The sequence below is a fragment of the Oryza glaberrima genome, chromosome 3 (assembly GCF_000147395.1).
Source record: "Oryza glaberrima chromosome 3, OglaRS2, whole genome shotgun sequence".
Classification (NCBI taxonomy): domain Eukaryota; kingdom Viridiplantae; phylum Streptophyta; class Magnoliopsida; order Poales; family Poaceae; genus Oryza; species Oryza glaberrima.
The window spans coordinates 9,186,612-9,200,098 of NC_068328.1; the positions used below are offsets into that span (position 1 = coordinate 9,186,612).

The 13,487-nt window shown below is 46.0% G+C and overlaps 3 protein-coding genes across 3 annotated transcripts; all 3 read right to left on the minus strand.

The window, feature by feature from the left end:
- Positions 1-156: 156 nt before the first annotated feature.
- LOC127768625 (uncharacterized) lies at positions 157-3,133 on the minus strand. The gene is made up of 5 exons (XM_052294243.1): positions 2,890-3,133; positions 2,188-2,634; positions 1,909-2,038; positions 1,424-1,803; positions 157-820 (listed from the first exon to the last, which is right to left on the minus strand). The coding sequence occupies exons 2-5, from the start codon at positions 2,340-2,342 to the stop codon at positions 394-396; spliced, it is 1,092 nt and encodes a 363-aa protein (XP_052150203.1). The 5' UTR covers positions 2,343-2,634; positions 2,890-3,133; the 3' UTR covers positions 157-393.
- Positions 3,134-3,225: 92 nt separating this feature from the next.
- On the minus strand, positions 3,226-7,968 carry LOC127768623 (pentatricopeptide repeat-containing protein At2g37310). Its single transcript, XM_052294241.1, has 3 exons — positions 4,847-7,968; positions 4,683-4,778; positions 3,226-4,038 (listed from the first exon to the last, which is right to left on the minus strand). Exon 1 carries the CDS (start codon positions 7,788-7,790, stop codon positions 5,994-5,996), a length of 1,797 nt encoding a protein of 598 aa, XP_052150201.1. The 5' UTR covers positions 7,791-7,968; the 3' UTR covers positions 3,226-4,038; positions 4,683-4,778; positions 4,847-5,993.
- Positions 7,969-8,158: 190 nt separating this feature from the next.
- On the minus strand, positions 8,159-12,445 carry LOC127768624 (cardiolipin synthase (CMP-forming), mitochondrial). The gene is made up of 7 exons (XM_052294242.1): positions 11,839-12,445; positions 10,020-10,117; positions 9,872-9,922; positions 9,617-9,730; positions 8,899-8,955; positions 8,734-8,819; positions 8,159-8,632 (listed from the first exon to the last, which is right to left on the minus strand). The coding sequence occupies exons 1-7, from the start codon at positions 12,428-12,430 to the stop codon at positions 8,512-8,514; spliced, it is 1,119 nt and encodes a 372-aa protein (XP_052150202.1). The 5' UTR covers positions 12,431-12,445; the 3' UTR covers positions 8,159-8,511.
- Positions 12,446-13,487: the final 1,042 nt, after the last annotated feature.

Sequence of the window (13,487 nt, forward strand, 5' to 3'; positions counted from 1 at the left end):
TATAAACTTTTTTATTGTAGTTTATTTTACAGCCTTTTCTTTTAAATCGTTATGGACATATATACAGAAGTTTTACCTATAAACCGCCTTTTTCTTCTAAAGAGCCAACCGATGATCCTGGAAATTTGCAATGGATAGTAAAAATCCATGAAATGCTTTCCTTTCAACAGACGTATCAGACCATCATATATAACATTGACAGATGGAGAACAAATTGTACACAACTGAATTATCTCAGTTTGTCTCCCGTGTATGTAACACAGCCACGGGAGCAAAATCTTATTCCAATTTCTCTACAAATACTCTACTACACTATCACTGTCAAGAACTCTAGTAGTATCGTGGCAAATACTAGCAAGAGCCGCTGCTCAAAACTGACGAGGTGCAGCGCTCTCAACAGTGGCCGCAAAGCTCCTGGTGGGCGACGAGCTCCGACCTCCTCTCGATCGTGTACCGCAGCTGCTCCTTCACCTGCCGCAGCGCGAGGAGCACGGACTGCACGTCGTTGCGCGGCCTCGCCGTCGCCGCAGGCTCCGCCTTGGGCTCGGGTTGCGGGTCCACGAGCACGATCGCGAGCTCATTCGCCTCCTCCATTTCGCCGTCTCCCTCTCTGGGCTCGGCCTGAGCCTTCCGTGCTTGGATATCGATACGCATATCGTCTTCGTTGCCTGTTTCTGCATTCGGCTGCGGGTCTACCAGCACCAGCGCTAGCCTGTCGTCGTCCTCGTCGCGTTGGTTATCTTGGGATTTTGATGAGCCGAACTCGGATGGCACATGAACAGGTTCATCATCCCTGCTACATGGGAGCGTTCCATGTGTTCTGCATCAGTAATACAGGTTGTTAAATTGTTAAGTACAAAGTTAGCATTTGACATTTTCCAAGGAATTAAAAAATAGTCAAATTTGAAGGATCAAGTTGCCGTTTAAGCAAGCGCAACTGCTCTATTTTTAACACCGGAGTCAATTGTGCACATGTTTATGCTATAATTGGTGGCAGCTACACGTAGTCAGTTCTTCATACAGTTGAGTTACTAACATTCACCAAAGTGAAAAATTTCAGGTGGGCTTGGTCCAATTTGTGTGGCGTACAACACCGACAATCCGTCCATCTCCTTGCTATCCTAAACACAATCATTCTGCTTGTGGAGACACAAAGGGTACAGGTTGTTTCCTCAATACCTAACAATAATCGTGAAATATGCCTGTGGAGGTAGCCGCCATGAACCGAAAAACAAAACGTAGAAGGAGGGAATTTATGTCCTAGTTCTGGCGAGACATAAGGCAACATAGAAACCTAAAATGCAGAAATACCTATGCGAGATTGTTTAGTTCCTGCCGAAATTACGGTAATCCTAGAAACATTAAGCAGGTTATTTAACTTTTGACCAATAATACAACACCTCTTGTTAATCCGCATGCTTACCTCTCTGAGTCATGGTCACCAGCCTCCTCCCCAGAGCCGCAGTTCTTAGCATCTTCAGGGTCCAAGCCATTCTCCTCCTCCTCCTTGCAATGAACAGATGGTGATTGCTCGGACACAACAGAGCACCAGCTCCCTTCCTGGGAGGAGTTCACCTGAGTGCATGAACCAGCCGAGGAGCCAGGATTGTTCACGTCCGCCTCCGTCTCCGGCGCGCGGTGACCGGAGCAGCTATTGGAGGAGAGTGACCCGATGGAGCTGTCCGAGAGCTCCACATCCAAAATCTTGAGGGACTCCAGCTTCTTTATGGCCCTCCTGAGCCTCCTCTCCGCCTTGTTCCTGATCTTGACCTCGTCGGAGAGCTTCTTCTCCAGCTCATCCAGCTGCGACCAAATCATAACCAACCACCAAAAAAAGCTCAAGAACAGTATCACACACTTCCTATCAAGGAGGTTGTAACAGTAGGGAATGTGGCTAAGAGAAGATACCCTTTTGGCGAGTGAATCAGCCTCCTCCTTGGCAGCCTTGGATGCTACCCTCTCTGCAAGCAGCCTCCCTCTCAGGCACTCCACTGTCCTCATGCCACCGCCACCGCCGTCCTCGCTGCGCTCACCTCCCCTGCAATCAATGAGACGCAACGCAAATGCAGATGATGTCAAGGAACCGATCCTAGGATCCCATAAATCCATCAACAGAAAATCCAAGAACTGATCCTAGCTAGAAGAAGGCATCCAAGAAAAAACCCAAGAAGCGAAATCGTAGCAAACCTGCATTGCATGGCTGTGGCAGCCATTTCTCCTAGCTTAGCTTCCCTTCTCTCGTCGACGTTTCTGGTGGTAGTAGTAGTATCCAAGGGACCAAGATTTGGGGTCAGGGATGGGCGTACGATATGTGACGGCTGTGGCTGCTTCTGCCGCTGCATGCGCCTCTGCTTTTGGGCTTGGGGTGCAGACGGTTGCTGAATTGGAGGGAGGTAGTAGGAGTGGAGGCTTGAAGCCGAAGGCGTCCGTCTGATGTCTGATGGCTGAGGCGTGAGGTGAGGCGCCTCATCACGGTAAGGGGACGTGTACTGAACCTACTGATTTGATGACCACAGTAACCGGCTCTGTCCGTGACCGCCACCCGTGAGGTGCATAACTGGTGTCCCTAGAAACCTCCTTTTGTCTTGATTTTTTTTTTTACAGTCACATAATCTGCACGCAAACATTAGTTTCCTGCAAAAGAGAGATGGTATGAGGTCTTGAGATGGATGCACTGGAGCAGAAGGGAGAAGTAACATGCTAGAGATTGTGTTGAGGAGCTTAAGAAAAGTTTGCATCAGCCAACTGCCAACAAGACTTGTCAATTGTATACTGTACACAAGCTCAAACCTAACCTAACTTGCGAAGTACAGATAAGCGTGGTAATGATACTACTAAACTAGTATAATTAACAAAGAGATGGTCGCAGGGGACATGTGGGGTCATTACCTTGGGGGTTGCATAACTGCAGTGTAAGAGGGAGCGAAGCGAAGGGGAGGGCAGAAAGAAGGCCACGTGAAAGGCCGCTCTGCAATGTTCATTTAACCCGCTCGTTGTTTTGCCCCATCTTCTCAGGCCTTGGTGTCCTCTTGCCGGGTTTTCTTTTCCTCGTGGTTTTTAGCAGCATCTGAAATTCTGGGAAGCCATCGACTTCTGTATTTTCTAGAGAAAAAAGAAGAGGAGGACGGCTACACTGCGGTAGTACAAAGACAAAAACGCCTCGAGTGTCCCTGTCGCGGCGCCTCAGTCACGAGCGGCCTATGGGTGTTCTTCTGCATTTGAAATGATTTGAGTAGGGTTACCCATCAGATTAGCGACAGGACAAAAGTATTAACAATGACATTTGAGCTGTCCTCTCCTGCATGCGGCTGTTAAAAATAATAGCCTGAACTCTGAAAACAATATATACAGAATTTGGTGGAAATTAGTGTAAACTACTACCTCCATTCTATTTTAAATGCAGCTGTGAGTTTTCGTGTTCAACGTTTGACCGTACGTCTTATTAGAAAAATTTATATTTTTTTTAAAAAAATAACAAGTCACACATAAAATACTATCTAATAACAACAAAAATATTAATCATAAAAATATTTTAACTAAGATAGATAGTTAAATGTTAGACATGAAAATTCACAACTATATTTATATATTTAAAATGAAAATTCACAACTATATTTATATATTTAAAATGAAAATTCACAACTATATTTATATATTTAAAATGGAACGGAAGGAATATTTAGGCTGAGCTGAACTGATCTGCCACGTTGAATGTCGAGGAATTCGCTGGTGCTTGGTGAGATTGGAAGTTAGCACTGCACCCAACATCATGTGAGGGATGAGTGGTGATCTGCGAGTGTACTTTTGATTCTCCTGCTGATTCTATTGGCGCAACAATTCCTTGCCCACGAGCTTAACAGTCTATGAAATTATACACCAACAATTTGGCTGGAGGTAGTAGAGTGGTACGTGGTAGACAGATAGCTGCGGCTTTTTCATGCTATAAGCTCAGTACGGTGCACAGTGTTTCCTAGGCATCTGAGGCTTCGGATTCTGGAGCGATGATACTGCAGGCCGCAGGATCTTCGACCACCATAGCTACACAAAGAGCTTTCCGGGTCAAAAATTATGCTTTGAAAAAGCAGGCAGTTAAAGTATCAAAGCGATGGAAGCGGAACAATAAAAAGAACTTGCCTGTCCCAAGAATTTCCAACCAGATTCCACTGGAAATGCTATGTAACTAGTAACTGCTAGGTACACTACTGTACTATTCTTCTTCTACTGCTGGTCCAGGTCTTTTCTTTTCTTTTTTCTTTTTTTTTTTTGCCCGGCATCATTACGACGACCCTACTACGCAACGGTGACTATCATTCCTGATCTAAGAGTGGAGCCTTTGCAACAGGCCGATGAACGATGATGATGACGCTTCTTCAGCAAGTGAATGCAGGGACACATAGGACAGAGCCCATGCCACGCTCACCGGCTCACCGCTCAGCCAATGCACAAAGGACTGAAGGACACGGCCTATTTTGTCTCCCACCGCTGGTCATTACCGTGACCTGGGAGGCTTGGGAGGTGTATCACGTGCACAGAGATATAACATATATAATACCACCGAAACTATTCAAAACATTTTGAAATTCTGGATTAGATCAAGGCACAGAAATGGACAACCGCGCAACAATGTAGATACAAACAGTGAAGGTAAAGCCAAAAGAAAATTAAAGAGGAAACAGTTCCACCTGATTTGTCTTGCTGCTTGCTTTGTGGTACAATTTGTCATGGCTCAAGTGCTCAACGCCTATGCATGATGTGATCCCAATTATGGAGCGCTCCACCTGTATACGTTCAAATGCGAATGAATAGATGTACACTATGATTAAAGAGGTGTGGTGATTATACTCACTTAGCTTCACTTGAACTCCAAGGCTCCACCCGGCAAAAAACTCCAAGGCTCCAGGATGAGCTGGAGCTCACATTGGAATTCACATCAATGTTGCCACTAGTAATACTATCCCCTGCTTCATTTGGTCGGTCAGTGCATGTGGAGATCGCTGCAACCTTCAGCCTGTGAAGTTTTAGCATGTGAGTGCTGGCACAGAACGAAATAAGAGTCGTGGCTTTCTGGTAGTAAGATCAGAGCAAGTTGGGCACAGTCCGGAGAGCTACTTGTGTGCTTTTCCTTTTTGGAGTTCATGACCTGAGAAGTGAAGAGGTAGAATGATCCAAGCATGTGAACCGTGATCCACAAGCACGAGGGTACTAAAAGACAGATCTTGTTGTGCTAGCTCTATGCAGTTGTAATTCTAATGCAGGATAGGATTGGGCACATGCATGCAAAGCAGACAAGGATTTGGTTTGGACGGAGAAAAAAATCACAGGTTCAATTCCATTAACCACATAGATTCCAGTTTCAAAATGCAAAAAAGCATGGTGGGCTAAAGAAATGATCCAGTAGTGATTTTCATGAGATAAAAACACTGAAGCTAGAACAACTACTTTTGATGAACTGAACTAACTTTTGTATGCTGCTCTTTTGGTGTTTCATCAAACACTGAGATTTAACTTGTGGAGGCACTTCCTGAAAATTCAAATCAGAATGCAACTGCTTTCATCATTTTTGTAATCATTGACTTTCCTGTTGCTGTAGTAACTGTTGGCCTTATTAAAAATTAGAGTTCAAGATCACACACTTCGAAAGGTTTGAAGATTGTGGTAGCAAAGCTCTTATTGTTTCCAGTTCTCATTTTCCTTTGTCATCCTAGGGTTTGATAATTGGTCAGATCAATATAATTGACCACATAATGGCGTATGGAATCCGATGGTCCAAATAATTCCAAAATGCCGATGTGCTTTCAGGCATGATAATCACATTTCAACTTTTAGCTCTATTGAATGCTATCGACATAACTTGTCTTCATCCAACTCTTAGGTTGATGTCAAGATCTTTTCTATCATTCAACCCATTTAACCCCTCAACAACCAAATCAATGTGTGTAGCTTTCGGCTTTAAGGCAAACACAGGAATAAAACTTGCAAGCGATTGTTCTCCCTCAATTCCAAGTACACCCAGGAACCTTCTCCAATCCAACTCCCCACAGCATGCTCCTTATGGTTTCAGCTTCTTCCCATTTGCCAGCATTTGAGTATAAATTAGCCATAACAATGTAATTACCCGTATTCTTAGGTTCAATGATAAACAAGCGATCAAATGCATAACGCCCGAACTCAACGTCACCAACTACTGCTGCTCCATTAAGCAATGCACCCCAGACCTTTGCATTTGGCTCAAAAGGCATCTTGTTGACGAGCTTAACTGCTTCCTTGAGCATCCCTGCACGACTGAGTGCAGAAACCATGCAAGCATACTGCTCAATCACTGGAGAGATACCAAAAACAGCCTGCATTGAGTTAAAAACCTTACGAGCTTCAGCTACCTTGCCAGAATGGGCACACGCACTAAGCACAGTGGTGAAAGTTACAGTGTCTGGCTTCGCACCAGCAGTAATCATCTGATTGAACAGGCTCAATGCTTCAACTGCTTCTCCATGAGCTGCGACAGCCGATATGATTGATGTCCAAACAATTGTGCTTCTATGTTCAGTCAGTTTAAACACCTTCCTGGCTGTATCAAGAAATCCAGCCTTTGCATACGCATCAATCAATGCACTGACCAATCTGATGCTCTGATCATAGTCATTTCTGATCGCATAACCATGAGCTTGCTTTGCTCCCAGTAGTGTTGAGAAAGAAGGAACTGAAGGCATGACGATTGAAAGTGTGGCTGAATTGGGTAGTACTTTAGAGGCAATCATTTCTTGCAACAACCGAAGAACATCTGACTGGCGCCCATTTTGAACTAAGCCCGCAATCACTGAATTCCACATGCTGATGCCCCGAGCACTTGCTTGCCGGAAAAGCTGCATTCCCTCTTCAACATGCCCGTTATTCATGTACCCTGTGATCATTGCACTGTAACTGATTGAATCCTTCCTAGTCATTCCATCCAACAACTGTCGTGCATATTGTAACCTCCCACATTTGGCATAAAACCCAATTATTGAGTTCCATACTACCATGTCCATGTCCAGCCCACTCTCCGCAGCAAATCGGTGAACACCAATCCCGAAATCAACAACCTTGAGCTGCGCGCAAGCATGCAGAACACTTGTCACCGTGACACCGTTCGGCCCAACACCATCACCATCACTGCAACGAACCCGCACGAACTCCTGGAACAGATCCAAGCACTCTCTATACCAGCATGCACGGGCACACGCGGATATAAGCGAGTTCCAGGACACGACGTCCCTTCTCGGCATTTCATCGAACACAGCGCGAGCGGAGCGCATGTCCCCGGCGTTCGCATATGCGGTGATGAGCGCATTGGACACGAACAGGTCTGACCCGAAGCCCCGCAGGAACGCGACGGCGTGGAGCTCCCCGGTGACGAGTGGGGAGAGCGCCGGGCCGGACGCGGCGAGGGACCTGAGGAGCGTGGAGAGGGTGATCTCGTCGGGGGAGACGGCGGAGGAGGCGAACAGGCGGACGGCCGCGGAAGGGTCCGGCGAGTGGAGGGAGAGCGAGATGAGGATGGCGTTCCAGGCGAAGAGGCTGGGCTGCGGGATAGAGTCGAACACCCTGCGGGCGTCGCGCAGGCGGTCGGCGCGGGAGTAGAGGGAGATGAGCTTGGAGGCGAGGAAGTTGGAGGGCGTCACGGAGGCGGCGACGAGGCGCGCGTGGATCTGCCGGGCGGCGGCGAGGTGGCCGGATTCCGCGCAGAGCTGGATGAGGTGACCGTACGCCCTAGGATCCGGCGGCACGGCGGTGAGCCACGCCGGCAGCTTCATCCGCTGCTCGTGAAATGCTCAGCTCCGATCACCCGCCGGCGCGGGCATGAGAGTTCTGGGCTTTTGGCTGTGACCCCTACTAGTTCAGGGCCTCGCGTGATCTAGACCGTTGAGATCAGATCAAACGGCCACGAGGCCCACGAGAGCAAGTGGCACATATGACGGCAATAGCTGTTTTCTTCACCTAATTTTCTTTGAAAAAGGAGGTGTAGCAATCCAGGTGTAATATCAAACAGATTTGGTTAAATGGCTCAAATGCACAACAAGAACACCACTTGTCCAAAGAATAATGTTCGCTTCTGACATATCATATGGGTAAACTTACAATGGTAGAAACTATAGAAACCCCAGAGTCACACACTCAAACCTCATGGTTATGTATTCGTATACGGTTACAATCTTCTGCATTTTTCAGTTTTGCAGATCATTACACCCAGTGTCCAACACTCGAGCCGTGATAGGCTCCGAAAATAGCTTTCGAAGAAGTAATCACCCGGGCAACATACTACTTGCTACTATGTTTTTTGTTTCTACGGAGATCTTGCAGGCACAGCAACTTAGCAACTAATCCGCCAAACTGAGACAATGCGTAAGTAGCTGAGGATCTCAACCAATTCTAGGTCCATCAATCAACTCCGCAGTTCAAAAATTGTATGCTCTTGAAATGTAATATCACCTTGCTGGCTTGCTCCTGTTCCTTCTATTACACTATGTGCTACGGCTATTTTAGAAGTATCCGCCATATCTTTCTCATGTACACCACTAGGGACCATATGGCAAGTCCAGCTGATACATAAAGCAATGCGACGCCGGAAGTAACCAGAGCATCTTGTGCAGGAAGACTGCAAAGTACAAAGCACAAAAAACCGAACCATCAACACAGAAATAATAAAAAGAATGCTGCGCAATGTTAAAACTCCATGCAAATACCAAACAAGAAAACCTTTTGTCTCTGCTCGCAAGGAGGATAGTCAATGCTGTCATCTGCGTTGCGGTCTTCCACTTCCCCAAATTGTTAACTGCCACAGCCTGTTGTAGCAAGTAGAAATTTAAATGGCTGAACAAATTATGACAATGGAATCCAAGGATAACTGAGCACAGGAGGAACCTCAAGAACTTTGGTATTCTGAGACGCAGCCCATTCTCTCACAGCTGACATTGTGATCTACATAAACACAAGATAGATGTGTAATAGGTTAGGATACTAGCTTGTAGCAACCATCACTATTCCACCACACTGTGTCAGTTACGTTTGTTCTACATGGATACACGTGTTTGCATAACTAGAAAATAGAAATAATGGTGCTCATGGTACCACACACCTTCGCATGGAATTACAAGGTTGACAAGAAACTATGGAATTAGGGTCTTAAAGCATGAAAAAAAGAAGAGATAAAATTTCTTATTCAATGCAGGCTTTTCACTTCTGTTTCAAGCAAGCCACATGATGGTGGCACTCTACCTCACAGAAAAGAGAATGAATTGGCTCAATCCCAAAAGATAGAGGTTGGCCAAACAGCATTCATTAAATCATAAATTATGTAGTCTTACCCTTAGATCTGTGCTCTAGATAGAACCTACGTTGCAAAAGCAAAACACCAAGTTGTCAGCTTCTTTTTATTATGGGAAGTTGTCAACTTATCATATATTGCATAGGTTTGAAACATAAACTTAGAGATTAAGATAAGCTGACCAGATCCAATAACCCAAGAAATCAAGATGTTACCCAAGATTTATGATAGCTCACCAACAAAAAAAATTTTACTATAAACCAAATTTTCACTAAATGTGCATGAATTGACAATGTAGATTGGCTAAGGAAATACCTCTCTCCCAATAATAGCAATGGCAGGAACCGTTAGAAGCCATGGCCCATCTCTGAGCAGTGAAATTTCCAAAGGTTTGGTGCACAGCAACACTAATGTTGCAGCTACCATAAGCTGCAGCAGGGAATGGCAGTAACAAAGTTAGCTCACATTTGAACATAAACAATCCAACAGGAAAAACGAAAACACAGCTGTTCAAGTAACAAAATGGGTGGGAAGGGCAATTTAAGAAGTGAGCAGAAAGAGAAAAGCAACCTTGTCAGCCACAGGATCAAGAAATGCACCAAAAGGTGTTCCTAACTGCATCTGTACAGAAAATTGTGTGAGGAAACAATTAAAGGGCTAAAAAAATGCTGGTAAGCACCTTGTCTGGCATGTTATTAAATCGGTATTTGTGACACACCTTTCTCGCGATATAACCATCTAGCCAATCAGTGACTGCAGCAGCAAGGAAGATGCCAGTTGTCGCAGTTGCTGCCCAAGGCCCCTCCATGTAGAAAGCTGGTCGCAATACAAATATTAAGCTGTTAGTTAAAATGTAAATAAATCAGAGCGACAAATTGGCATTAGTCTGTCAAAAATAAACAAACAGGCACCAGAACCAGATGCATATCAACCAGTATTGATCAGTGTAAACTGATAGAAATATATAGGCAAAGGTTCAATAAAGACTGTGAAGACAATATCCAAATAGAAGAAAGAGCATAACTGCTAAAGGATGTAAAGGTGATTCGATAAGTTCAACTACATTGATGTTACCTTACCTGCTGGTTATTGTCAGGTAAACATACTATTTGACCTCAGGAAACAAACAAGTACATTTTCTTACTTTCTACAGATGATAAGTTTGTACAAATCCATCTAACTGTTGCAGAAATTCCATGAATCATTGATAACCAAAAAAGCATCACTAGTCATTTCGATAAAGCTAATGGATGTAAACTGTGAATGAATGCAAAAGCTCCTCATGTTTGTAAAAGGGATGTACATTGGAGCTAGATATTTAAACCTTCTATATATATAGTGATTATCCCAGAAACTTAAAAATGCAGTGCTGATAGGATACTTTAATTTGAATATCCCTTCAGTTTATAGGAGGTGAAAAGCATCACGTAGGACAACCTTTCAGCATCATTATAACGGAACTGGACTTGGAAAAGGTTTTTCTTGCCCTATGGTTCTAGAAAAAAGTCAAATACAGTGACTGAGGCATGCTTTCTTAGTCTAACAAGGGAAAATATAAAAAAGTAGGTGTCTTGGGAGAAGAAATGAACATGTTCTTAGCACACAGATTAACAAGAAAACCACTTCGTTTCCCCAATGGGTGGGAAGAGTAATGTGTATAATGCAACAGGGTTCATATGGGAGGATTCTTAGGAATTCTCAGGCACAACATGGGATACAGTAAAAAAATTGAGGACGGAAAAAGGTCCTGTGAAGGTTTGGATGAAATAGACTAAGCAGACTAAGCGCAGCACTGTGTCACATAGGAGATACAAAGTCTAGTGAGTAGTGCATATTAACAGTTCTAAGTAGAGTAGACAGGCCTAGCCTGGAAAACAATAGACAGAAGAGGCAGTAAAGACTATCTGCACAGGTGCCCCTATATGTCAACTACTGCGATGCACCATGTTCTGAATTTAGGAAATTACGGATACAAAAACAGATAGCAGTATCATCCAGTTAGCAGCACAGCATGTTAAAAATAAAACGGAGGATAGTGTCGATCTTTTGGACCATCAATTCCATTTATGGTTATTGTTCTGACGATTCAGGAATTATTACCTACCTGATCTACCGATCTGCTGATTCCATTTCCTTGACGATTAAGCACAATAATAATTGTTTTATGCAATAAATGGATATGCGCCACGAACGAGAGGGACATAGGGGATTAGCATATCTAGCTGGGGTACTCCAAAACTTTCCAGTTTCAACTATTCCTCAATCAATTTGTTCCGGCACATTACTCGCAGCAAGATAACCTACAATTTCCTAGCGTTTCCAGCACTATCTTCGGGGAACTTGATTGTGCTCGAAGGACAACCCTGATCATCTTGACAGATTTCCCACATTACTAGCACACGAAAGAAAGTCGCCAACAAATCAAAGCTCTCGGTACTAGTTCCATCAATATACACGACCGCGTCACAACCCGACAAGAAACGCATAAAAAAATTCCCAAAGTTAAAAGGAACAAACAAGCTGTCGCTCGAACTTACTGCTTATCAGGAGCGGCACGGCGGCGACGCGGCCAATGGTGAGCACGGTGGGCAGCGTGAGCAGCTTGGGCGGAGGCGGCTGTGGCGCCCCGTCCTTCGCCACCCCGTTCACCGCAGGCGCCACCACCCGCCTCCTCCTCCCGACCCCTTCAGATCCCATACCCTCACCACCACCACCGCCACCGCCAGAATGCGGCAAGGAGCACAGACCCCTCACGGGCGGCTGCGCGGGCGGGGGCCACCGGAACCAGCGGCACGCGGCGGTGGCGCTGGTCGCCGTCGCCGCCGCCGTCGTCGTCGTCGTCGGACGGTAGCGGCTGCCTCCTGCGGCCGGCGGCGCGGGGGCAGACGGGATCCGCGGCGGCGCCGCGCGTGGGGAGAAGAAGGGCTTGGGGTGGAGGTGCGCGGCTGCGGCGGCGGCTTTGAGGAGGAGGGATGCGTGGGTGGCGACGGATGGGGGCATGGGTCGGATCGGTTGATTGATTGATGGATTGATTGGTCGATTCCCTCTTGTTTGGGCTGCGGGTTGGGGGGAAAGGTGCGGGGGACGTGGGAGGAGGAGGAGGGAGGAGTTACGCTTACGCACTCGCATCGCACGGCTAAACTTGGGGGTTTCGGTTAGGCTGGCCGACTGATAGCGGCGGCCACCGCCACGGACGTATACGTGATGGGGACGCCGGGATCTGGATCTGGACACCGGGGAGTAGTGCTAGTACTACTGTATTGTGGGCCACTGCGGTCAGGGGGAAATGGACGAAGATATTTTCTGTGGCGGACGGTGGACGGAGAGCCAGAGGCATTCGATTCTAGGTTGGGTTGATCGTATCCTTCCCTTCCGCTCTTGCCCTCACGTTTCGGAGAGGTCCCCACGTTCGATGGCGATTCGCCGGCGCGGCTTTTGCATGGGCCGCACGGGTGCACTACCATCATCACCACCGTATGAACGCGACGGCGGCGACGTTGATGTTAGCCAGCCGCTACAATGCTGTACTCCTAGGCCTCGGACCGACGCGGCTAGGCGAAGCTACCGTCGCTACGTCTATACCTTCCGTCTCCCAGTATTTTAGTCTGTGTTTAGTTTCACCTTAAAATCAGAAGTTTGACTAAAATTAAAAGTTTAAAGAAAAAAGTTTAAAGTTCATGTGTGTAGAAAAGTTTTAATATGATAAAAAAGTTAAAAGTTTGAAGAAAAAGTTAAGAACTAAACAAACACCTAGTGTGGTGGCGTTTTGGGTTGACGCAAAACCCACTATGCCACTGTGCCACAAATGAAACGGTCGACGTTGTTTTGATACCGGGCCGGCAGCATGGTGTTTTCGCTTTTGCAGTGCATCAATGATCCCGTGCCGAGCTAGAAGGGCAACAGGTCACCGACGTTCCAGCCTCGGCACCAAAGCACGATGAAATTAGTACTTCTACAGCTTTTGCAACACCAATGTCCAATGAGCTGGCATGTGGTGGTGGATATAGTTCGCATGTTTGTGGTTTTGCAAGTGAATGGTTTTCACATTTCGACGTGTGAATCCAAATAACCCGATGGACACACATAACTGTCCGATTAGAGAAGCTCATATGATGGACTGGATACCACGTTGGCGTGAATAATCTCTTTTGGAGTTTTGGTCCTTCCTCACAAATAAACTCCGATG